Below are 27,804 nucleotides of genomic sequence, written 5' to 3'. Positions count from 1 at the left end.
TATTTCTAAACTCTCCAGAATATAGAAACAAACCCAAAAGCTTTACAAATTCACGTAATCTGTGATAATATTTGGTAAATAAAAGCTGGTTTAACTATATTGGTTTAATTAAAATAGAGATATCTTCAGAGTTGTCAGCACTGAATATAATGTAGTCATATATCTTTTATTCTGCCTGAGTTGGTAAGTCAAATAAGCTCACACTATGTGTTTTGCAAACTTTGTCATGATGGCTGTTTTAATCTCTCATGAAATTTGCATAAGTAATCTGAATATGACTGTTAAAAAGTATGTTAAGCATATAATTGGGATAAAAGTTTGTAAGTGTACTTTCCAATAATAACGTTTTATAGTATGCCTACTGAAAAATAGTTACCCAAATATTTTTGGTAACCTGGAACTTTAGTTTTTCTAGGTTAAGTGATGGAAACTCATTGCATATCTAGATCATTTCCAAATAAGATAAATACTGAAACATTAATTACTAAACATAGATGTATCTACTTTTGGCTCTTGTTACCTAAAGATATCTGGATGTGTCAGCAAACATGCCTTGTGCCACATTTTGAACTATGAGAAAGTGCATGTTACCAAAAATAAGGAAATCTCCTCATAAATTTGCCCGTCTACTAGATGTGGTATAACCATTCACAATTTCCTAGTTCTTAGTTTTTATTAGAAGTTAAGGTTTCTAGTTTAAGAATTCTAGTATATGTAATTAGATCTACTAAAAATAATACAAGAAACATCTCTATGCAAGGAAAGTAGGACATGTATTGGCTAAGAAAAGGTATAAAGTATGGGATTATGGGGGAAGTTGGTAGAGTAGGAAGACCCTAAACTCACCTTGTCCCATGGATACAACTAGATAACACTCATATCCGTGTAAATAACCCAGAAAATGACCTAAAGACAGGCAGAACAAACTCCACAACCAAATGTAGAAGAGGGGCCACATCAAAGAGGGTAGGAATGGTGGAGAGGTGGTAGGGAGCTAAGCAGACTACAAGAGGACCATGGGAGGGAGGGACCCCCAGGCACGGGGAAGGGAGAGAAACAAGGCTACTACACCAGGGAGGCCATGCAGCAAAATGATTCTTTATTACATCTGACTCTGAAAACCACAGGGGCCAAATTTCGTGAGTAATCAGTGGGACCTAAAGCCTAGAATTTTAAAAATCAGTAGGCTGGGCTCTGGGAGAGCCTGGAGGGTGAGAGGAAGCCGAGTCCCCACCCTTAAAGAGATAGAACAGCAAACAACCCCCTGAAATATAGCACAGAAGCACTAGTTCAAAAAACACCTGAGTCATACAGGAGGGAGAGTTGTTTACTCATCTCAGAGCATGCGGTGGAGGGGCAGGGATCCCAGGCATCATTTCCCTCCTCTGCCCCCTGCAGGAAACAGCAGGGAGCTGACATTCACTACCTAACTTACTTATACCATGCCCCCAACCCACAGATCCACCCCTTCCAGACAGGTCCACTTCAGTCTGGGGTCTGCAAGGGCCCTCTCACAGAACACCTGGGGAGTGCAAAGCTTGCTAACATGGCTGCCCAACCAACCCCCATCTCCCCACACATTGCAGATCTGCCTCTTCTGAAATGCTCATGGCCAGAGACCATTCAAACCAGGGCCAGAAGCCTGGCAACGCACAGGAAGCCCTGACAGGGGCCAATACCACTCCAAAGTAACTCCTGCCCTAGGGAGAAGAAAAGTACACTGGTACACATACCAGTCAGACTGTGGACCCAGCAGTGGACTAGGAGCAGACAGCTGATCTGATAGAAGCTTACAATGAAAGCTTCTCAGAGGACAACACAGGCTAACACCCCACAGTTTGGTGCCACTGCCTCTTTGGCAAATGCTTGGTCTGGCTCAACTCAAGCCCCAGGTGGCCCCAGACTGTTCCACTAACACCACAGGGACAAAACAATGTCCACAATGGGCAAAGAAGGCCACTGCAGACAAATGGACTGAAGGAAAACATGGCTCACAACAGCAGGGTGCATGCTATACCCACAGGAGGCACCCCTGAAGTGCTAGGCTCCAGTAAAAAGGGGGCAGTGCACTAAAGGGCACTACAAGACCTCTCCTTCATAGGACTCCTACTTTCAAGAGCAGCAGACACAGCTGACTTTCCTAACAGAAAGAGACACAGAGAGTTAGACAAAATGAGGAAACAGACGAATATGTCCCACATGAGAAAACCAGACAAAACCATAGCAAGAAATCTAAATGAAAAGGAAGTAATATGTCCAATAATTTAAATGATCATAAAGATACTACTTGATTTAAGAGTGGAGAACATCAGTGAGATCCTTAACAAGGAGATAAAAAAGAATCAATCAGAAATGAAGAACATAATAAATAAAATTTAAAATACACTAGATGGGATAAACAGCAGATTAGAAGAAGTGAAAGAACAAATCAGGAACCTGGAGGACAGAGTATGGAAAGTAATCAAGCTGAGCAGGTGAGAAAAAAAACTAGGCAAAATGAGAAGAGACTCAGGGAACTCAGTGATTCCATCAAGGGTAATAACATTTACATCACAGTGATCCCAGAAAGAAAAGAGAGAAAAGGAGGTGGAAAATTTATTTGAAGAAGTAATAGCTGAAAACTTCACAAATCATGAAGGAAACAAATTCAGCTGCACGAAAAACAGCCCCCAAGGAGTCCAAACCAAGACATGTAGTAATTTAAATAGCAAAAAAGTGGTGATAAAGAGAAAATTCTAAAAGCATCAAGAGAAAAGAAAATAAATACAAGGGAGCCCCATAAGGATATCAGCTGATTTTTCAGCAGAAACCTTACAGGCTGGAATAAAGTGGCATGAGATATTCAAAAAGCTGAAAGGGAGGGCGCCTGGGTAGCGCAGTCATTAAGCGTCTGCCTTCGGCTCAGGGCGTGATCCCGGGGTTCCGGGATCGAGTCCCACATCGGGCTCCTCCGCTGGGAGCCTGCTTCTTCCTCTCCCACTCCCCCTGCTGTGTTCCCTCTCTCGCTGGCTGTCAAATAAATAAATAAAATCTTAAAAAAAAAAAAAGAGAGAGTTTCCCAAACAAAAGTTAAAGGAATTCATGACCACTAAACTAGCCATGTAAGAAATGATAAAGCCGACTCTTTGGAAAGAAAGACTATAAATAAGAGTAAGAAAGGTAGGATGTACAAAAGCAGTAAAAATAAGATATCTATAAAAATCAGTCAAGTGACTCACAAAAGGATATAAAGTAGGACACCATATACCTAAAACATGGTGAGAGGGAGAGTAGTAAAAAATGGGTTCAAACTCAACCGACCACAAACAATATTGACTGCTATATACAGAAGACGTTATATACAAACCTAATGGCAACACAAATCAAAAACCAAGAGATGCAAAAAATAAAGACAAAGCAATCCAAGCGTATCACTAAAGAAAGCCAACTAATCATGAGAGAAGTGAGCAAGGGAAGAATCAGAGAAGAACTACAAAAACAACCATAAAACATGTAACAAAATGGCAATACATACATACCTATCAGTAATTACTTTGAATGTAAAAGGACTAAATGCTCAAAGTAAAAGGGTGGTGAAATGGATAAAAAAGCAAGATCCATCTATACGCTGCCTACAGGAGATTCATTTCAGACCTAAAGACACATGCAAACTAAAAGTGAAATGATGAAGAAATATTTATCATGCAAATGGCTGTGAAAAGAATGCTGGGGTAGCAATACTTATATTGGACAAAACAGACTTTTAAAAAAAGACCCTAACAAGAGACAAAGAAGAACACTATATACTTATTAAGGGGACGGTCCAACAAGAAGATATAACAACTTTAAATATTTATGCACCCAACATGGAAGCACCCAAATACACAAAACAGTTAAATATAGAGGAATTAATCAATAGTAATACAGTAATAGTAGGGGACTATAACACCCCACTTATATCAATGGACAGATCATCCAAACAGAAAATCAACAAGGAAAACCGTGCCTGTGAATGACACATTGGACCAGATGGATTTAAGATACACTGAGAACATTTCATCCTAAAACAGCAGAATACACATTCTTTGCAAGTGCACACGGAACATTCTCCAGAATAGATCACATAATAGGCCATAAAACAAGTCTCAACAAACTCAAAAAGATCGGCGTCATGCCATGTATCTCTTATGACCACAATGCAATGAAACTAGAAATCAACCACAAGAAAAACTCTGGAAAGAGCACAAATAAATGGAGGTTAAATAACATGCTACTAAATCAATCAAGGGTCAACCATGAAATCAAAGAGAAATCAAAAAATACATGGACACAAATGAAAATGAAAACATAACACTCCAAAATCTCTCAGATGCAGCAAAATCAGTAATAAGAAGGAAGTTTAGGGGCGCCTGCATGGCTCAGTCAGTTAAATGTCTGCCTTCGGCTCAGGTCATGATCCCAGGGTCCTGAGATCAAGCCCCACATTGGGCTCCCTGCTCAGCGGGGAGCCTGCTCCTCCCTCTCCCCTGCTTGTGCTCGGTCTCTCGCTGTCAAATAAATAAATAAATAAAATCTTTAAAAAAAAAAAAAAAGGAGGGAGGTTTATAGCAATACAGGCCTATCTCAAGAAGCAAGAAAAAGCTCAGAACTCCAAACTTTATACCTACAGGAGCAGAAAAAACAAGAAAAAGCAAAACCCAATACCAGTATAAGGAAGGAAATAATAATGATTAGAGCAGAAATAAATGACATAGAAACTAAAAAAACCCAACAGATCAGTGAAACCAGGAGCTGGTTCTTTGAAAAAGAAAAAAAAAATCAACAAAATTTGACAAACCCTTAGCCAGACTCAACAAGAAAAAAAGAGAAAGGACTCAAACAAAATCAGAAATGAATGAGGCGAAAACAGACACCACAGAATATACAACGGGTAGTAAGAGAATGTTATGAAAAATTATATCCCATCAAACTGGACAAACTACAAGAAACAGATAAATTCCTACAAACATATAACCTACCAAAACAGAAGTAGGAAGTAGGAAGAGATAGAAAATTTGAACAGACCAATTACCAGCAAGGAAATTGGATCAGTAATCAAAAAACTCTCAACAAAGTCAAAACAGATGGCTTCACAAGTTAATTCTTTTCTTAAGAGATTTTATTTATTTGAGAGAAAGAGATTGTGAGCAGGAGAAGGAGCAGGAGAGGGAGAGACTCTCCAGCTGACTCAGGACAGAGAACAGAGGACAATTCGGGGATCGATCCCATGACCCAGAGATCATGCCTGAGCCGAAACCAAGAGTCAGATGCTTAACCAACTGAGCCACCAAGGTGCCCTCGCTTCACAAGTGAAGTCTACCAAACATTTAAGGAAGAGTTAACTACCTATTCTTCTCAAACCATTCCAAACAATTGAAGAGGAAGGAAAACTTCCAAATTCATTCTATGATGCCACTATTACCCTGATACCAAAACCAGATAAAGACACCACAAAAAAAGAGTACAGGCCAGTATCTCTGATGAACATAGATGCAAAAATTCTCAACAAAATATTAACAAACCGAATCCCACAATGTATTAAAAAAATCATTCACCATGATCAAGTGGGATTTATTCCTGCGTTCCAAGAGTGGTTCAATATTCACAACTCAATCAAAGTGGTATATTACATCAATAAGAGAAAAGGATAAAACCTATATGATCATTTCAATAAATGCAGAAGAAGCATTTGCCAAAATACAACATTCACTCATGATAGAAACCTTCAACAAAGTAGGTTTAGAGGTAACACACCTCAACATAAAAAAACCACCTATGAAAAACCCACAGCTAACATCATACTCAATGGTTAAAAACTGAGAGCTTTTCCCCTAAGATCAAAAACAAGACAGGGATGTCCACTCTCACCACTTTTATTCTACACTGTATTGGAAATCCTAGCCACAGGAAGGAGACAAGAAAAAAGGAATAGGGGCGCCTGGGTGGCACAGTGGTTAAGCGTCTGCCTTCGGCTCAGGGCGTGATCCCGGCGTTATGGGATCGAGCCCCACATCAGGCTCCTCCGCTATGAGCCTGCTTCTTCCTCTCCCACTCCCCCTGCTTGTGTTCCCTCTCTCGCTGGCTATCTCTATCTCTGTCAAATAAATAAAATCTTTAAAAAAAAAAAAAAGGAATAAAATGCATCCAAATTGGTAAGGAAGAGGTAAAGCTTTAACTATCTGCAGATTACAAGATACTACATATAGAAAACCCTAAAATTTCCATCAAAATACTACTAGAACAGACAAATGAACTCAGTAAGGTTGCAGGATACAAAATCAGTGTACAGAAATCCATTGCATTTCTATATATTAATAATGAAACATCAGAAAGAAAAATTAAGAACACAATGCCATTTATAATTGCATCGAGAATAATAAAATACCTAGAGATAAAGTTAAACAAGGAAATGAAAGACTTATACTCTGAAAAATAAGAAGTATTTATGAACGAAATTAAAGATGATAGAAATGGAAGGACATTCCACGCTAATGGGTTGGAAGAACACATATTGTTAAAATGTCCATACTACCAAAAGCAATGTATAGATTTAATGTAATCCCTATCAAAATACCAAGAGTATTTTTCACAGAACTAAAACAAACAATCCTAAAATTTGTATGGAACTATAAAAGACCCCAAATAGCCAAAACAATCTTGAAAAGGAAAGACAAGGTTGGAAGTATTACAGTTACAGATCTGAAGTTACATTACATAGCTGTAGTAACCATGGCACTGGCATGGTAACAGATACATAGATCAATGAATAGAAAGCCCAGAAATAAACCCATGATGTTATGGTCAATTCATCTTCAAAAAGGACGCAAGAATAAGCAATGGGAGAAAGTTCAACAAATGGTGCTGGGAAAACTGACCACTTTCTTTCACTATACACAAAAATGAACTCAAAATGGATTAAGGACCTAAATGTGAGACCTGAAATCATAAAAATCCTGGAAGAGGGCACAGGCTGTTATTTCTCTGATATGGGCCATAACAACGTCTTTCTAGATATGTCTCCTGAGGCAAAGGAAATAAAAGCAAAAATAAACTATTGGGACTACATCAAAATAAAGAGCTTTTGCACAGCAAAGGAAGCAACCCACAAAACTAAAAGACAACCTACTGAACGGGAGAAGATATTCACAAATGACATTCGATAAAGGGGGAGTATCCAAAATATGTAAAGAACTTATACAAATCAACACCAAAAACCCAAATAATCCAGTTAGGCCATGAACACACATTTCTCCAAGGAAGACATCCAGACGGCCAGCAGACACATGAAATGATGCTCAACATCATTAGTTACCATGAAAATGCAAATCAAAACTACAACGAGATATTACCTCACACCTGTCAGAATGACTAAAATCAAAAATAAATGAAACAGGGGTGCCTGGGTGGCACAGCAGTTAAGCATCTGCCTTCGGCTCAGGGCGTGATCCCGGCGTTATGGGATCGAGCCCCACATCAGGCTCTTCCGCTATGAGCCTGCTTCTTCCTCTCCCACTCCCCCTGCTTGTGTTCCCTCTCTCGCTGGCTGTCTCTATCTCTGTCAAATAAATAAATAAAATCTTAAAAAAAAAATAAATGAAACAAGTGTTGGCAAGATGTACAGAAACAGCAACACTCACGAACTGCTGGAAATGCAACTATTGCAGCCACTGTAGAAAATAGTATGGAGGGTCTTCAAAAATTAAAAACAGAATTACCATATGATCCATTAATTCCACTACTGAGTATTTACCCAAAGAAAACAAAAACACTAATTCAAAGAGACATGCAGCCCTATGTTTATTGCAGCATTATTTACAATAGCCAATATAGGGAAAAATATACGTTCACTGACAGATGAATGGATAAAGAAGTGGTACATAAATAACAGAATATTACTCAGCCATAAAAGAGAATGAAATCTTGGGGCGCCTGGGTGGCTCAGTCAGTTGAGCATCTGACTCATGATTTCGGCTCAGGTCATGATCTCAGGGTCCTGAGATCAGGCCCCATATCGGGCTCCATACTCAGCAGGGAGTCAGCTTCTCTCCTTCTCCCTCCCCCCCCCCATGTGCATGAGTGCTCCCTCACTCTGTCTCTCAAAAATAAATAAATAAATCTTTAAAAAAAAAAAGGAACGAAATCATGCCTTTTGCAACATGGATGGATCTAGAAGGTATGCTAAGTGAAAGAAGTCAGAGAAAGACAAATACCATAAGACTTCATTACTATTTGGAATTTAAGAAAGAAAACAAATGACAAACTAAGAAAGAGACAAACAAAAAACCAGACTCTCGACTATAGAGAATAGATGGTTGCCAGTGGGGAAGGGGATGATAGGTGGAATAGGTAAAGGGGAATTAAGAGTATACTTATCGGGATGAACACTGAGTAATGAAATTGCTGAATCACTATATTGTACACCTAAAAATAATATAACATTGTATGTTAAGTATACTGGAATTAAAAAAAAAATTAAAAAGTGACTGTGTGTGCACATACCCAACATCAATGGAAATTAGATAAGGTTTTCAAGTCTTTTTAAATATTTGCTAATTCAATGATAATTGCTGAAGTTAAAATAAGTTTTAAGTGTGTTTCTTCCAGTACATTCATAAGGATGTAACTGGATAAGCTGTTTAAGTCTGAGCATGATTATTTTCCAGCATCCCAGGTTATCCCAATGTATTGCCATAGTTTAAAACCAGGATGATAAAGCAGTGCTTCAAAAACATCAGGGTGCATATTCATCACCTGGGGTCTTATTAAAATGTAGATTCTGAAACTGTAGGTCTGGGATGAGGCTTGGGATTTTGCATTTGTAACAGGCTCTCAGGTGACTGCTTGCCACAGAGCATACTTTGAGGAGCAAGGTGCTCACACCGGTTTGACTGCCTGAAATACCCAGGTCCTGCCCCTAGAGACTGATGTAATTCATCTGGGATGTAGTCTGGTGGTAATTTTAATGTGTAACGAAGCTTGAGAATCTCAATGGCAACATGCATTATGATTTACCAGTTTTAGTTATAATTTTATCAGTAGCTCTAATGTGTTGCCCACTGCCCAACCTTCCACTTATGTCAAAGTCTTTAATCCGCTTTGAGTTGATTTTTGTCTCTGGTATAATACAGAGTTCCATTTTCATTCTTATGCATATGGATATCTAATTTTCCCAACACTATTTGTTGAACAGACTATACATTCCCCATTGTGTATTCTGGCACCCTTGTTGAAGATCATTTGAGTGTGTATCTGTGGGTTTATTTCTGGGCTCTCGATTCAGTTCTATTGGTCTATATGTCTGTCTTTATGCCAGTACCATACTGTTTTTATTATTGTAAGTTTGTAATATGGTTTTAATTCAGGAAGTGTGAGGCCTCCAGCTTTGTTCTTCTTTCTCAAGATTGTTTGGCTACTGGGGCCTTTTGTGGTTCTAAATGAATTTAAGAGGAATTAATACCAATCCTTCTCAAAGTCTTCCAAGAAACTGAAGAAGAGGGCACCCTTCCAGACTCATTTTTTGAGGCCAGTATTATTCTGATTGCAAAGCCAGAAAAAGACACTACAATAAAAGAAAACTACATGCCAATATTTTTGATAAATACAGATGCAACGAACCTCAACAAGTGGGATTTATCCTTGGGGCATGAGGATAGCTGAACATATAATCAATGTGACACAAAACATTGCTGAAAAAATTAAAGAAACAAGTACATGTAAAGACAGATCATGTTCATGGAATAGAAGACTTAATACCGTTAAAATACCTGTGCTCCTGAAACAATCTACAGATTCAGTGTTATCCCTATCAAAATCCCAAAGCCAATTTTTACAGAAATAAAAGCATCTATCTTTAAAAAGAGAGGAGACCCAGATAATTTTAATGTGAATTCTACTAAATCTTCTTAGAACAGGAAAACCTATAATATGAAAATTATTCCAGAGCATATAAAAATGAAAAAAAAAATTCTCAATTTGTTTTACAGGGCCAGAATAATCCTAATACCAAAACAGGACAAAGACGGTACTCACACACCTGAAAAGAAAACTACGTGTTAAGTTAGAGAGATGCAAAATCCTAAATAGAAATATTAGCAAGACTGATGTCAGTATCATGTTGTAAAAAACAGCTCTTGTTTTTGCACTGCCCCACCCCAACCGTCATTTGGCATCCATCCACAGACAGAAGTGCCTTTGTGGAGCTATGGAATGATCCAGCTCCACATGCCGAATGACTCAGAAGGAATCTCAACCACTTGTGCATTGGGTAAAGGCATAGAGACTTTGTTCCCAGCTATGGACCATGTAGTGGTCTGTGAACTGGTTCTGGTCCACCCTGCCTACAGTTCAGGAGCCCCTGGAAAACAATGGACCTAACAGAAATCTACAGAACATTCCATCCATGGGGCGCCTGGGTGGCACAGCGGTTAAGCGTCTGCCTTTGGCTCAGGGCGTGATCCTGGCCTTCTGGGATCGAGCCCCACATCAGGCTCCTCCGCTATGAGCCTGCTTCTTCCTCTCCCACTCCCCCTGCTTGTGTTCCCTATCTCACTGGCTGTCTCTATCTCTGTTGAATAAATAAATAAAATCTTAAAAAAAAAAAAAAAAAAAAAAGAACATTCCATCCAACAACAAGAAAATACACATTCTTCTCAAGTGCACAGAAAACATTCTCTGGATAGACCACATGACAGGTCATGTAACAATTTTTAGCAAATTTAAGACCAAAATCACACCAAGTACCTTTTTTTTTTTTTTAAGATTTATTTACTTATTTTAGAGAAAGAGAGAGAGAGAATAAGCAGGAGGGGGAGAGGGAGAGAGAATCTTAAACCGACTCCCTGCTGAGCAGAGAGCCCAATGCAGGGCTCGATTCCCAGTACTCTGAGATCATGACCTCAGCTGAAACCAAGAATCAGATGCTTAACCTACTGTGCCATCTAGGTGCCCCACCAAGTATCTTTTCTGAACACAACTGTATGAAGCTAGAAGTCAATAACAAAAGGAAAGCTGGGAAATTCACAAATATGTGGAAATTAAAAAAACATACTCCTGGGGCGCCTGGGTGGCTCAGTTGTTAAGCGTCTGCCTTCAGCTCAGGACATGATCCTGGCGTTCTGGGATGGAGCCCCACATTGGGCTCCCTGCTCAGCAGGGAGTCTGCTTCTCCCTCTCCCTCTGCCCCTGCTTGTGCTCGCTCTGTCAAGTAAATACAATCTTAAAAAAACAAAAATACCCAAAAAACCATACTCCTTGGTGTGCCTGGCTAACTCAGTATGTGGAGTGTGCAACTCTTGATCTCAGGGTTGTAAATTCAAGCCCCAAGTTGGGTGTAGAGATTAATTAAAAATAAAAACTTAAAAACAACAACCAAAGAACACACTCCTGAGCAACCAGTGGGTCAAAGGAGAATTCAAAAGGGAATCAGAATTATATCTTGAGTTAAAAAAAAAAAAAAAAAAAAAAGCAAACACAACACCCAAAAAAAAGAAATGGGATGCAGGAAAAGCAGTTCTAAGAGGCAAGTGTATACTGATAAATGTCTACATCAAGAAAAAAAGATCAAGATAAAAAGATCTTAAATAAACAACTTTACACATCAAGGAACTAGAAAAAGAACAAACTAAGCCCAAAGTTAGCATAATGAAGGAAATAAAAAAAATCATAGGAAAAACACATGAAATAGAGACCAAAAAAAATTTTTTTAAAGATCAAGAAAATTAACAGCTGGTTTTTGAAAAGATAAATAAAATCAAATATTCAGAAGACCTCTCTGGCATTCTTCAACCACCTTTGATTTTCTTAAAATTCACTTGCCCATTCATTCATCTATACTTTTAGTTTTCAAGCCTTTGGGGGGGAAATGCTCATCCCTCCCATCAGGAGATCTTCAAGCAAGAACAACTCAGCCCACTGCATGGAGTCAGTGGCAACAGTTGCTGTCCATGGTGATGCTTACTCTGAGTCCCTGCTAATACTCCTGTAGTTGGCTTCAGTTTGGCACCTTCTGACAGAAGCACTTTCTATAAAATTAGGAAAAACTGGTCCCAAGTGCAGGAAATAGGTTTTGTTGCTGGAATATTACGGATGTATCTGAGATCGCGAGACCCATTTTCCACACTCGAATCAGTATTTACAGATCAATATGAATTCTGTCCTCCAATAGTTACTTGGCAGGACACTCCCAAGACACTGCTATTATTCTGAAACTTTAAAAAAAAATTGCAGAACATATGGAATGTTGTTTATTTTGGAATGTTTTTTGAAGATTTTTTAAATTTATAAATGTAGATATTACATTATAGAATGTTCAGAAAATAAATGAAAATTTTTAAAAAAAATCAGTAAACTTTGGCTAGACTAAGGAGAAAAAGATTCAAACAAACAAAATCAGAAATAAGAGACAACTACAACAGAAATACAAAAGAGACTTCTACAATGACAGCTGACGCTTAAACATGAATCTGAACTGCAAGAGTCCACTTATATGTGGACTTTTTACAGTATTTTAAGTATATTTTTCTCTTATGATTTTCTTAGTAACATTTTATTTTCTCTACTTTAAGAAAACAGTATTATAATGCATATAACATAAAAATACGTGTTAATTGGCTGTTTGTGTTATTGATAAGGCTTCTGGTTAATAGTAGGCTATTAGTAGAAAGGTTTCTGGGGAGTCAAAAGTTATACTCAGATTTTTGACTGCACGGGGTGGGGGGGGGTTGATGCACCTAACTCCCATTCGACTGTATGCACCAACGAATTGGACAAACTAGAAAAAATGGATAATTTCTGAGAAACATAGAACCTACCAAAACAGAATCATGATGAACTAGAAAATCTGAACAGACCAATTACCAGTAATGAGATTGAATCAGTAATCAAAAACCTCCCAACAAGCAGAAGTCCAGTACCAGTTTTACTGGTGGATTCTGCCAAACATTTAAAAAAGAATACAAATTCTTTTCAAACGATTCCAAAAAAATATGACAGAACACTTCCAAATTCATTTTACAAGGCCAACATTTTGATACTGAAGCCAGGCAAGGATACCACAAGAAAATTACAAGCCAGTATCTCTGATAAACATAGATGCAAAACTCAACAAAATATTAGCAAACCAAATGAAGCAAAACTTTACTAAGATTATATGTCATTATCAAGGGGCATTTATTCCAAGGATGCAAGGATGGTTTAACACCCATAAATCAATCAATGTGATACACTGCTTTAACAAAATGAAGGATAAAAATCATATGATCATTTCAGTAGATGCAGAAAAAAGGATCTGGCAAAATTCAACACCTATTTATGATTAAAAACTCCCAACAAATTGATTATAAAAAGATACCTCAACATAATAAAGGTCACAAAGGACAAGCTATGACATCCACAATGGTGAAAGCCTTTCCTCTAAGATCAGGAATGAGAAAAAGTGCCCACTCTCACCACTCATATTCATCATAGTACTGGAAGCCCTAGCCAGAGCTTTCAGGCAAGGAAAAGAAATCAAAGGCATCCATATTAGAAAGGAAAAAGTCAAATCGTCTTTGCAGATGATATGCTTTTATATCTAGAAAGTCTTAAAAGACTTCACCAAAAACCTGTCAGAAATAATCAATGAATTCGGAAAAGTTACAGGTTACAAAATCAACACAGTTGCATTTCTATACACTAATAACAAGAAAAAGAAATAAAGAAAACAATCCCATTTACATTAGCATCAAAAACAATAAAATATTAGGGATAAATTTAACCAAGGAAGTGAAAGATCTCTACACTGAAAACTTCAAGAATTTCATGAAAGAAAATAAGGTGACACAGATAAACAGAAAGATATCCTGTGTTCATTGATCAGAAGAATTGATATGGTTACAATGTCCATACTCCCCAAAGTTTCTACAGAGTCACTGTAAACCCTATCAAAATTCCAATGGTATTTTTTACAGAAATAGAAAAATAATCCTAAAATTCCTATAGAGCAACAGAAGACCCTGAATAGCCACAGCAATCTTAAGAAAGAACATAGCTGGAGGCATTGTACTTCCTGAATTCAAACAATAATACAAAACCTTGTAAATCAAAACAGTACGATACTGGCATGAAAAAAGACACATAGTCCAGTGGAACATAATCAAAAGCTCAGAAACTCACACATAAATGGTCAACTGATACTTGACAAGGGAGCAAGGGGAAAGGACAGTGTCTTTGATAAATTATGGTGGGAAAATTGAATAACCACATGCAGAAGAACGAAACTGGACTCCTACCTTATACCATACACAAAAATTAACTCAAAAAGGATTAAAGACTTAAACCTAATATCTGAAGCCATAAAACTCCCAGAAGATAACACAGGAAAAAAGTTCTTTGATATTGGTCCTGGAAATGATTTTCTGAATATGACGCCAATAGCACAAGCAACAAAAGCAAAAAATAGATCAGTGGGACTACGTTAATCTAAAAAACTTCTGCCCAGCAAAAGAAACAATCAGTAAAACAAAAAAGGCAAACTATGGAATAGAAGACAGTATCTGGAAAGCATATATCTGTAAGGGATTAATATACAAAATATATAAAGAACTTATACAACCCAGTTAAAAAATGGGCCGAGAACCTAAATAGACATCTTTCCAAAGAAGACATCCAGATGGCTAACAGGTATATGAAAAGGTGCTCCACATCACTAGTCATCAGGGAAATGCAAATCAAAGTCACAATGAGATATCACCTCACATGTGTTAGATGGCTAGCATTAAAAAGACAAGAAATATCAAGTGCTGGCAAGGATACGGAGAGAAGGAAACCCTTGTGCACTGCTGAAGGGAGTATAAACTGATACAGCCAGTATGGAAAACAGTATGGACATTCCTCAAAAACTTAAAAACAGAACTGCTATATGACCAGCAATTTCTTTTCTGGGTATTTATCCCAAAGAAATGAAAACAGAATCTCAGAGAGATAACTGCTTCCCACTGTTCACTGCAACATTATTCACAATAGGCCACATATGGAAACAACCTAAGCGTTGGTCAGCAGATAGATGGATAAAGAAGATGTGGTCCATATATAAAATGGAATATTATTCTACTATAAGAAAGAAATGGTGCCATTTGCAACAACTTGGATGAAACTTGAGGACATTATGTGAAATAAGTCAGAAAAAGACAAATACTGTATTCTATCAATTATATAAGGAATTTAAAAAAGCTGAACTCAGCAACATAGAGTAGAATGGTGGTTACCACAAGCTGGGGGTTGGAAGAAATGGGGAGATATTGATCAAATGGTACAAACTTTAGAGATCTAATGTATACTCTGGCCATTATAGTTAACAAATTATACCCTTGAAAACAGCTAAGAGGATAAAACTTAAGTAATCTCACCACCAAAAAGAAATGGTAATTATATGAAATGATGGAGGCTTTTGCTAAGGTTTTGGTGGCTATCATTTTCCAACATAAATCAACACACTGTATACCTTAAAATTACACAATGTTACATCTATAAATTACATCTCAAAAAATTGTAGTAAAACAAATCAACAGTGACCAAATAAGTTTTATTCCAGGAATAAAAAAATAATGCCACACAGGAAAATCTATTAATGTAATTCAGAATATTAGTAGATTAAAGGAGAAAATATGTAAGATAATAGTATTTGGATTATACTATTTTTAAAAAAATTATTTCTTGATTATTATCTACTCCCTCTGAACAACCCCTTGTTTTCTCCTTCTGGAATTTCTACAGAGTGGTTGTTATTGTACAAGATCCTTCTATGACTATGAATTATTATTGTTGTGAATTATTTTTTTCTTGGAGATTCAGTCTACTTCATATTATCAAATATTTTGATGTTCAGCATCTTTGTTACATTTTCAACTCTTATACTGAGTAGGGTCTTCTTTCTATACCAAACTAATAGAAAGTGTACAATAAAACCCATAACTGGAGGTTTTGTATTGGCAGCATGCATGCCTGGCACTGACGGCCATTTGAAATCACACTTCTGTCTCTAGAGACGTAAGTCTAAAACACAGTTCCATATTCACTGACAAGGGTGAACCTGTCAAGCAGGTAATCTACTATGCCAGTTTCCAGGGCCCTCAAGCTGTTAATGAGAAACAATAAACATGAACATTTGCATGACTTAATGAGCTAAAAAAGATTCAGATAAGGTTGAAGACTCCATTTATTTTAATCCCTGCCCAATCCCATTTTTCACTTCTTTCCCAGAAGCATCTACTATTACGAATTCTAGACCATGTCTTTTCTATATTTTAGTCATACACATCCATCTACAGCAACCAGGGCTCCAAACCACCCATCTTACCTCATCCCACATAACCACACAATTTATAAGGGGAAGTAGAAGTTTCCTAATGACAATATACATGTCCTGCACATGGGTCCAAAGGCAATCACTCTCATATCTTGGGGGAAGCCAGCCTAACACTCAGTTTCTAGTATCACTCTTGCCCTAGATGAGCTTGCCAAGGAGGTATCCTGCCATGATGGCTTCTGGAGTCCCTTTCTTGCTATCTAGAATCAACCATCGTTAGTATTTACATATTTTAACAAACTAAAAGTTTTCAGGTAAAGCTGAAAACCTCCTTTACTTTAATCCCTCCCCAAACCCATTTCCATGACTCTTTCCCCAGACCCAATCATAATTTTCAGGCCATATTTTTATACTTTTACTATGCACAGGCTCCCACATTCATCAGGGCCCTAGACCACCCACCCCACACTGTTTATAAGGGTAAGATTAATTTTTTTGTTTTCCATGGTCCCATGAAATATTTTCTCCCTCCCCCTCTTCAGAGATCCTGAGCTGCATATAGATGGAGTTGGGTGGGTGGAGAGATTCCTGGGTACCTGTTTTAAAACTTAAAAGGTGAGAGATTTGCATATAAATCAACCAGAGACCTTTACTCATTTAGGAACCAAATAACTTTATTGAAACCAAACAACTTTATTTATTTATGGCAAAACTGGGAGAAAAAAACTGGAACCTTTTGCAAAGGCAAAACTGCAATATGCATGCTCGGCATGGTGATCAGGGAAACCAGGTGATCACCATGCACCCTGTGGCTATAGGGAAAACAGTCCCAACTCAGTTCTTATTGTCGCTGTCACCCAGGGTGAGCTTGTCGAAGAGGTACTCTGCCATGCCGTCTTCCGGGGCCCACATCTTGCGCAGGTTGGTGACATAGCCCCCCAACTCTTTGATGGACTTGACTTGCTCGTGCAGGTAGTGGCGCTCCAGGAAGTCGCACAGGTGGGCGTCGTTCTTGTCGGTGGCCAGCTGGTGCAGGTCGAGCAGGCTCTGGTTCACGCTCTTCTCCAGGTGCAAGGCGCACTCCATGGCCTTCAGGCTGCTTTCCCAGTCGTCGCGGTCCGGCTTCTTGGTGTCGCGGAGATGGATGCGACCACCGCGCTGGTTCTGCAGCTGCATCAGCTTCTCGGCGTGCTCGGTCTCCTCGCGGGACTGGCGCAGGAAGAACTGGGCGAAGTTCTTCAAGGCCACGTCGTCGCGGTCGAAGTAGAAGGCCATGGACAGGTACACGTAGGAGGCGTAGAGCTCCAGGTTGATCTGGCTGTTGATGGCGGCCTCGCAGTCGGGGTGGTAGTTCTGGCGCACTTGTGAGAGCGGTGCAGTGGCCATGGTGGCGGCTTGGGCACCAACGCAAAAGCGAAAGTGGCGTGGAGGCGAAGGCCGCGGAGCGGGCAGCGGAGGGGCCGAAGGCGGTGGCGGCCTCAGAGATTTCTCAGCCTGAGTGGCAAGGGAGGCTGTTGGCAGAGTCAGTGGCGGTTGGAGACCTCAGGGAAGCGTCAGTTGGAACGTTGCGCGAGCTGGCATGGGACCGGAAATGGGTTCCTGGGAAGGGAGGGCCGAGCTTCCGGTTGGGGGGCAGGGCCTGAGTGACGTGTTCCAGGTTCTGCTGGAGCATGAGGCGGGGCGACCTTGCGCTGGGCTCTTGGTGTTTACTGAGTTTTTAATTTTGGGATAATGTGTCTATTTTCCAAGAACTTTATTTTGTTCTCCAACTAATCCCCTCTGTTACAGCCTGTTCTTATTCAAATTCAAATTCAAATACATACTCTTATTCAAATTCAGTCTTATTCAATTCAAATTCATAGTCTTAATTCAAATCCGTATCTCAAAACTCTGGGTATGAATTTGAATTTTTTGGTAAAGTTCTGTTTCCTCTATTTTTTTTTTTTTTTAAGATTTTATTTATTTATTTGACAGAGATAGAGACAGCCAGCGAGAGAGGGAACACAAGCAGGGGGAGTGGGAGAGGAAGCAGGCTCATAGCGGAGGAGCCTGATGTGGGGCTCGATCCCACAACGCCAGGATCACGCCCTGAGCCGAAGGCAGACGCTCAACCACTGTGCCACCCAGGCGCCCCATGTTTCCTCTATTTTTTTTAACCTCAGAAATTGTTCTGTTTGTTCATCATGACCTTCTCTTTCACTTTCCTCAAATATTTTGCAAACCTTTGTCCATGCATACTTAGGAATAAAGGGCACATTTATCTATGTAATTAGCATATATCTGATCCACAGGTGTGATGTCCATTTCACTAACAGGCTTTTCTTTAGAACAGGAAGGCAAAGTACATCAATAAGGGAGTGGTCTCCCCCTTGTCAAGTGTATCATTGGTCTTTTGGCATTCACAATATTGGTCCAGAGATGTTGAAAGAGTATTACCTGAGTTGCCTGTACCAATGGTCTTGCTCTCAAGCATTTTAAAACAGTAAAATTAAAATTCCAGCTAAGAGTAGGTACCAGCCACCAATTGTTCCATTTCAATTATATCTGAACTTGAATAAGCATATTGTGATATGTCTTTATGGCCTAATAACGGCCTAATAAGAACCAGCATAAGAAACCTAGAGGTAAGTTGTTTCATTGTAAAACCCCTTGGCATAACCATCACCAATTAAATTAGGAGGGAACTGTGTTCAATGCAAAGCAAGGGAAGGGGATGGAGGAGTGGGGAAGACACTGAATTAGGAGACCTGGGTCCTATTTTGGCCTGCACCAATCAGTATCTTGTGATGGAAAAAGAGTAAATTGACTTCTTTGGGGCTATTATTTGAAAAATGAAGAGCTTGATCTATTTGGTTTTCATGGGCCCTATCAATTATAAATATTACTGGAGCCTATTCCATGAATTTTTCTTCAGCCGTGGAATGGAAGGAAAAATCTGCCTCTAGTCTATTCATGAGAAGCAGTGACTGGTATCAAATATTAGCTCTGGGAATGGGACAATACCTTAATGTTCAAATAATAATGCTGTTTTAATTTATGGCATTAGTGTAAGTCTTTAAAGAATACACTTAAAGAAAGGCACAGCTCTCTTTGCTCAGTTGGTTGTTTTATGTGTAGTGGGAGAATAAATCGTCTGTTTCAGCTTGATAGTACCCAAGACCTAGGGCTAACAATGTAGGGCTATCGCAAAGTTCCAATTCCCTTTGCCACTGATTTTATTGTACCTTGGAAATAGCTAAATGAAATCTAATTTCTTCGGTTACTGATATGCCAACTATGAGAGTCACTGTCAGCCTTGTCCTAGGAGACTATGCCCTAACACTGGGGGGAAAAAACAGTGACAACCCTAAACAGGAATCAGCAGCTACCTACCATAACAAAAAGTGATTTACAGTGGTGGCTGCACCCAGACGGGAATCTCTGAGTGGGCATGAGTGGTGATTTGTTGCTGTATTCTATCAAATATACCATGAATTGAAAAGCACACTATTTTCTATGTATTAAAAGCATTAAAAAATGCTTTCAACTAACCCATGACATGTCATTGATTGTAAACTACACTTCAACTTTTCAGAGATGTTAAAATGGGAATGAGTAAGTGATCACACAATGAAATATGGTAATTTTTTTCATCTACTTGTCTGAATACATTTATCAATGTAGCTGCTTTTTAAAATATTCATAACTGTTTATACTTTTTGGTAATTTATTTGTGGCCCTAATAGTCTACAGTGTTATGGTACAGGCAGAAAACATTAATAAAGAAAAATCTGCATTTTGTCTTGGATATCATGTCATTTTACATTTCAGTCTTATCCTAGAATGGGTGGTTTCTGACTTTTTTCCTTTTCCTTTTGTGGAGGGAGAGGTTTAGTGTATTACGCCAAGGAATATAATTCCTTGGGAAACAGGTAAACCCCTGTTCTTTGAATTCATGGCTAACCTCCTCCTAGCATGCTATGGGAGACATATGACATCATCTTTCAAATGAAATAAAAGATGCATAACCATTTAACAAGCAAAGTTGCTGATGTAGGTTTCTACTCAAATCCCAATTTGAATGTTTTAATTCTCATCAATTTCACTGACTGATTGCAGCTCACTGTTAGATAATGCGAGCCATCACACACAAGGACAGTACTGCCTATCAAGCAATTACCCACCCAAAGCAGCAGCACGGTAGCTGACAAGGCCACGAGGATCACTGCTGCACATGCTAGGTTACCATGTCACATTTCAGAGTCAAAGTTCAAGACTCTGAACTACTGAGGGGAGCTCTAAGAAAGCTAGTTGTTAGGATATGTGTATGAGAACACTGACATTTCACTCTCTGAGTGGACATCTGCTTAAGCAGTGGAATGGCTGACGTACCTCACTCCTGCCCCCTGTGCCCATATGAAGGGCAGGGCGGATCTGAGGAAAGCAAGGTGGAGAACAGGGTCAGTGATGGTACAGACCTTTCCCAAAGATTAAAACAAGGATGTAAGAATTTCCCACTAGTTAGGTGGATACTGTGGAAAACCTGAGCCATGCTGCAGCTACTCTGTCCCAGAGGGCTGTTTGCCAGGCAAAAGGCCCCAACAACAAGGATGTGAGGCATGCATACTAGGATAGAAGCCAGCTGGGGAAGGGGGTGGAAGAAGCCAACAAGGAGTCATAACTCCTATTCCTGGAACTATGCTGTATAGAGGTTTCTTTTAGGGTCCCCTTGAAGAACACTGTGCACCTCCCACCCAATTTATAATCAGGCCCACCAAAGAATTAGTGACAGACAAAAAGGGGATAGAGCAATACCAGTTAAATTAGAGATATCTGTCCCTTTCCCCTTCCTTCCCCCACAAAATACTTAAGGAGAGAGATGGCAAGGGGTAAGGGTTAAGAAGCAGATCATGCTCCTCTCCTCACTCCATGATCTTAAGGTCAAGGTCTAGCAGGAGCTGAAGGAGCAAAGGAGAAAAAAGTGGGCATAAAGGAAATTCAACACTGAAGTTTTAAATGGAAGAGAACAGGTAGGAGTTTATGCTCAAAAGTGCCCAGAAAGATAGGAGATCTGCCTAGCACTAAAGAATAGGAGTTTAGACTATCAAACTAGAGTGGCCACACAAAGCAGGGTCTTTTTAGACACCTGACTCATCATTTATGTGACCTCAAACTCTGGTGCAATGTTGCCACGGAATCCTTGGATTTCCATCACACCCACTAGACGAACATCTTCTGGCAAATTAATTCTAATAAGCACTGCTGAGCTCTAAAATTCTGTATGTGTCTTTAGTACAGTCCTAGGTAAATAGCATATTTGGAGGTTAAACAGGGCACCATGAACTAGACATTGTTGCCTACAATAATATGCAGAGTTATACTAAATCTATGATGCAAATGATTGTACAAGTGACAACAAACTGGGCCCATTACTCCCACCAGTACCCAACCTATGAGGGCATGTCTGGAAAAGAGTAACTGGTACTAGGAGAGGAAACCTGCTGAGGTAACTTCAGGTCACGGTTAACAGACTGCTGGCATGGGCAGGAGAGACCCACACTGGAACGAATCCACTGTTTTGGTAATACACAGTCTGAAACCCTCCAAATTAAGTTCTTACTGTAACCTGAAAAGAGTAACTGAGACTTCAAAGGATTCATAATCTAGAAAAGGGCCCAAATGCCAGAGAATAAAACACCACTAATTTAAAAATATCAACAATTTAATGAATAAAAACTTACTTTAATTGGTCATATAAGGTTTTCGAAGGGTCCAAAATGGTGACATAGGAAGACCCTGAACTCACTCCTCCATGGACATGCCAAATCTACTCCTCCATATAAAGCAATTCCACCTGAAGAACTGAGGGCTGACTGAACAGCTTCTGCACAGCAAAGGATAGAGAGACCACATACAAAAGAGCAGGAGAGGAAAAGACCAGAACTCCCACCAGCTATGCTGTGAACTATAGTGGGGAGGGATAGTACTGAGGGATCAGAAACAGATTTGTCTGCCCGGGGGCATAGAAAAGAAAGCACAGTTTAAACGAGCAACTAGAATATAAAGGAACCAGTCCTAGAAGTCTGCCAAACAGCAGAAAGCTTCCCTGCTGTTTGGGTTGAAGGGGCTGGTGAGCACCACTGTTTACATTCCGTCTCCACCTTGCACAGAAGGGAGTAGTGTCTGGGTGCCCTAGCCAGCGAGCTACCTTAGTGAGCCCCGAGCCCCTAGCCCATCAGAGATTTCCAGTGTAGCTTTTGTTAACAACACCTAGTACTAAGGGGCACTATATAGTTCTTTCTTCAATTTCTCTTTCAACAATTTTCACATAAAACCAATGTAAATAGCAACACTTTGGAATGATAGGTATTACCTAAAACACAATTATTGGACCTAGATCTAAAACCCTTGGATATTACTGATTCCGTTTCTAAAATGCAGCCACAGCTTGGGGGTAGAGTGGAGCATGGAGGACACAGGGAATGGAAAAAAGACTTGGGATGATACACACAGACAGGATACCCCAGGCACCCACACCCCTGAGAATACCGCACTGCAAAGCTTTTTGAGTATTCCAACTAAGTGGTTTTAGTTGAACAGCTTGCTTTACAATCTTATAAAACGTTGTTTGCTGATCATGTACATCAGAATCCCCAAGGCTGCTCCTTCAAGCAGGTTTTCTGGTCCCATGGAGACCTGTGGACCCTGAACCGTGAATTTTAAAACTAAACTTATTTTGCAGTAATTTTATATTTATAGCAAGGTTGCAAAAATAGTACAGAGCATTCTCCTATACTCCTCAGCCACTATCCACTAATGTTAGCATCCTACATTGGAATGGTACACTTGTTAGAGATAGTGAACCAATACTGGCCCATTACTATTAACAGATTTGCATTTCACTAGTTTTCCCACTAATGACCTTTTAATCCATATTGCATTTAATCATCATGTCTATTTGGTCTCCTCTGGTCTGTGACAGTTTCTCAGTCTTCTTTTTTATGATCTTGTTTTGAGGAGTCAGGAACTTTGCAGAATGTCTCTCAATTTGGATGTCTTTGGTAATTTTCTCATGATCCCACTGGGTTTATGTGTTTGGGGGGAAAATACCACAGAAGTAAATTCCCTTCTCATCACATGCTATACATGACTTATCACTGATGACGCTGACCTTGATCACATGGTCAAGGTAGCGTTCGCCAGCTTTCTCCATGGTAGTTATTTCCCAGCACTTCCCACACACTATTCTTTGGGAGCAGATCACTAAGTCCAAACCACACAGGAGAAAGGCAGAGAATGAAGCTATATTTTCCTATATAATTTGGAATTCTTGTGTACTGTATATTTTTCTCAACTATTTTTTCATTCATTCATATAATTGTGGACACATGTGTATTTACTGTATGCTTTGGGTTATAATCCAATACTGCATTACTTATTCTGTGACTCAAATTGTTCCAGCTTTGACCATTCAGACCTCCTTCAGGTTGGCTCCTGTGTCCCTGTGACATGCTCCCATTCTTTGTTTTTAGCACTTCCTTACTTTCTAGTACTACAGTGTATTCCAGTCCATCTTGTATTCTCTCTGCCCCAGCTCTAGAATCAGCCATTTCCCTAAATAGTCATGGTTCCTTTTACTGTGGAATAGTATTAGAAACCCAGATCTGGATGCTAAGTGGAACTATGCAGTTTTGACAAGTAGCCAACCTGATTCTTATGCAATCTAGTAAAGTTTGAGGACAACCATTTTGAAAACTCAAGCACAAATAAACTAGAATATGTGAAGAAAAGTTCTGAAATAGTTGTTTTAAAGAATTACTCATATTTTATTCACATTGGTTCAAAATTTAAAGTTCTAACAGGCAAAGCACCCTGATGGGCCAATAGAGAGGAAAAAAGAAAAAAATGGAAGAGATCAAATAACAATTCCTAAATAAAGTGACTGTAATGGAGCACCTAAAAACTAGAACAGAATTTATTTATTGAGAGCCTCCTCTGTGCCAAGCACTAAGCTAAGTGCACAGCCAAACCTAATGCTATAGGTATAATTTCTACTTTTTAAAAGGTACAGAAATTGATGCCTAGAAAGGTAAAATGTTTGCACAAAGCAATACAGTCAGTAGGTGGCAGAGTTGAGACACCAAATCAGGTCCACGTCATTCTCCAGGCAGAGCATTGTTTCAGAGACTTCTGATAACAACTGTGTATGTGAGATTCTGTGTGTACGTACGCTGTCTCTATCATATCTCAAATGCCACGATGTCGCTTACTGTTTATGTCCCATGTCTGTCATATAGCAGGTACTCAGCAGATAAATCTGACCAAATTTCTACATGGTGAGAATGAGAAGCACGAACTACATTTTCTTCCACTATATGTTATAATTAGACTTGGGTTCCCATTAGGTAAAAAATTACCCAAAAAACCCCACCCCACCCTACTGAAAGCATACTTCTAAATTAACACAGTTCAGATTTGGGGAGGATGAAAATATGTACGAATAAACCTGAGTTTATAAATTTTAATAAACAAAAAGATAGTTAATAAGTAGACTAAGTGTAGAAAGCAAATACCAAAAGCCAACCATTTTCTTCACTGCCAGAATTAATCAATCATGAACTTCAAAGATGAAACTGTGTTGTTCAGTACTTCTTAACATAGAGCAGATCCTTCTTAACATATAACAAACATTATTCTGAAACAGATCAAGGATCAGAATGCTATTTCTATTACACTTATTAAACCAAAAGACTGGGTGCACCTTATTGTGAATGGTATGGTTTTAATGGCATAAACTAACTCTGATGACAAGCTAGAAACCATAAAGGAAAGGAACCTAATACCACTATAATAATAAAAAAGCTTTTAAAATTAAGTCCACATCTATCAGCTAATTTGTGAATAAGTTTTAAATCACGACTTCCTATGAAATGAAGGTACCTCATAATATGCCAATTCAGTCGTTCATTCTTTATCCAGGCATCAAATATTTAATTAGTTCCTGTTATGAGCCAGCACTGTTTTATATGCTAAGGACCACAGCTATGACCAAAACAGACAGGAAATACTGCTGTTGTAGAGCTAACAGTTCCCGAGGGAGAGCAACAATAAACAAAATCAACAGATGTCAGATGGTGATAAGTACCGGAAAGAAAAAGAATTCAGAGAAGGGGCAAGAAGTTACAATTTAAGGTAAGATATGTTCTTGCTAAGAAGGTGAACTTGACCTGAGAGTGGTGAGGGAGCTCAGACATATCTATCCGGAAGAGGAAAGCACAAGTGCCAAAGTCATGCACTGTGACTACACCGGCAGGACGTGCACTGTGTATATTTCTAAGGAGCTGCAAGAAAGCCACAGCAAAGCAAATGAGGGGGGGAGTGTCAGAGGAGATGAGGTAAAGAAAGAACTGCAGCCGCAGCGAAGGTATGGAGAGGAGAGGGACGGGGACTGCCCGTATAGTGCCTTGCGGGTGATTCTGAGCACTCTGACGTTAACTAAGGAAGACGCAACATTACAGAGAAGATACTTTAAAGGAGCACTCTGGCCTGCTGTTTTGAGAATCAACTATGGGGAGCGGGCCAAGAAATCGTACAGACAAGAGAGTGACGGTGGCTTGGATGTAAAGTGGTAATAAGTAGAGAGAGGTGAAAGGTGGTTCGATTCTGAATATATTTTCATGTTAGAAGCAACACTATCGGCAGATGGGATGTGCATGTGAAACAGAGAGAAGGGTCAGGGTTAACAACAAGGTTTGGGGGCTTAGCAAAGAGATGGGTAGACAGAGTTACCACTCACTGAAATCAGGACTGTGGTAGAAGCAGATTTGGGGGGAAGGGACATGAATTTTTTATGATGAGTTTAAGAAACGTATTCAATTCCAAGAGGAGATGCTGAGTAAGCAGGGGGTCACATAGTTCAGCAGTTCGGGGTGGCCCTCCAGGATATAAACTTGGGAATCGTTAGCATTTCAAACCATGACACTAGGAAACCTCAGCACAGGATTTGAGTACAGACAGAACAGAGTTTCAAGATATGAGGTAGTTGTTGGAGCGGGATGAGGGGTGAAGAGAGTTCTTTTTAAAGGTGTACAAACTAATGAGAATGAATCTATAGAGAAGAAAAGGTGATGCTGGAGAGGGCAGAGAACTGCTTGAGCAATTGCTGAAGGAGTTTCTTCTTCTGTTTGCTTCAAAGACTGCTGAAATGCAGCATCCTATCTCTGTGGGCAAGAACGGATACACAGAAGCACTGAGATGCATAAGGGCAACTAAAATCACTGAAGCAAAGACAGATTTTACAAAAACAGTCTTTAGACAACTCTACAGCCATGTGAAAAAAATCATATCCATAACTCACACCATAATCACAAATAAACTAGTAAGTGAATCAGAGATCTAAACGTAAAAACTCAAGTATATTAGAAGAAACTGTGTGAATTCTTCTCTAACTACGGTGTAGAAGAAGGTTTTCCACTACGATCAAAAGTCCACATGCAATAAAATGTGTTTCATTTATGGCTACAATGAAGATGAAAGAAACAACTGCAGGGACACCTGGGTGGCTCAGTCAGTGGAGCATCTGACTCTTGATCCCAGGGTCAAAATTTCAAACTCCACACTGGGTATCGAACCCACCTAAATAAAAAATTTGCATTTAAAAAAAAAATCCATAAGCAGGGGTGCCTAAATGGCTCAGTGGGTTAAGCATCCGACTCAATTTTGGCTCAGGTCACGATCTCAGGGTTGTGAGACTGAGCCCCAAGCTGCGCTTCACACTGGGCATGCAGCCTGCATGAGATTCTCTCTCTCCCTCTCCTTCTGCCTCCCCCCACCACATGTGTGCACGTGCATGTGCTCTCTTTCAAATAAATTAAATAAATAAATAAATAAATAAATAAATAAATAAATAAATAAAGATAATGTCAAAAAAACAGAGAAGCCAGTTTGAAGTTAAACTTCCATTAGCCAAATTTGGGACAGTTTGATCAAAACATTGACAGTAAGGGATTACGGTTCATTGATATAAAGTAATCTTGAGTCTGTACTAAAAGACAGACAGACAGATAATGGGAAAGTTCCTGCCCGTAGTCGAATGCCAACCAACAAATGTACATATGATGTAGTTAGAAGACACCATTTAGCAACTACAATTTAATTGATTCAGTGAAGAATCATCGAAAGAAGATGTTAAAACTAGTGTGTAATAGTCTGATAAGAATAGAAGATTTACATAATTTCAAAGTATCTTCCCACTAAAGTTCTTACCTTTCCATTAAAGAAGAATGATAAAGCAGGATGAAAAGTCATTAGCTTTATGAAAATGATGGTAGAATATCTGAAATTTGTATTTTTTGAAAAAAGGTAATATCAAAAACTAAGCTTTGCTTGTTTTAAAAACATGGACCGGTTTTTATTAAAAGCTGCATGCTATAAAAGCACTATTTATACTTTCTTACTGTTATTTAAAAATTATCTATATATTAAAAATAGGCCAGAATAATATATACCAAAATTTGAAAACTGAC

At 39.1% G+C, this 27,804-nt stretch overlaps 2 protein-coding genes across 4 annotated transcripts in view; both read right to left on the bottom strand.

The window, feature by feature from the left end:
- PRRG1 (proline rich and Gla domain 1) overlaps positions 1-27,804 on the bottom strand; it is a 140,507-nt gene that overhangs the window by 22,992 nt on the left and 89,711 nt on the right. The window lies entirely within an intron of this gene.
- Positions 12,348-27,191, bottom strand: LOC113265853 (ferritin heavy chain-like). Its single transcript, XM_048213443.2, has one exon. It carries the CDS (start codon positions 17,684-17,686, stop codon positions 17,135-17,137), a length of 552 nt encoding a protein of 183 aa, XP_048069400.1. The 5' UTR covers positions 17,687-27,191; the 3' UTR covers positions 12,348-17,134.

Source organism: Ursus arctos, chromosome X (genome assembly GCF_023065955.2).
Source record: "Ursus arctos isolate Adak ecotype North America chromosome X, UrsArc2.0, whole genome shotgun sequence".
Taxonomy (NCBI): Eukaryota; Metazoa; Chordata; class Mammalia; order Carnivora; family Ursidae; genus Ursus; species Ursus arctos.
This window is presented reverse-complemented; position numbering and strand designations above follow the sequence as displayed.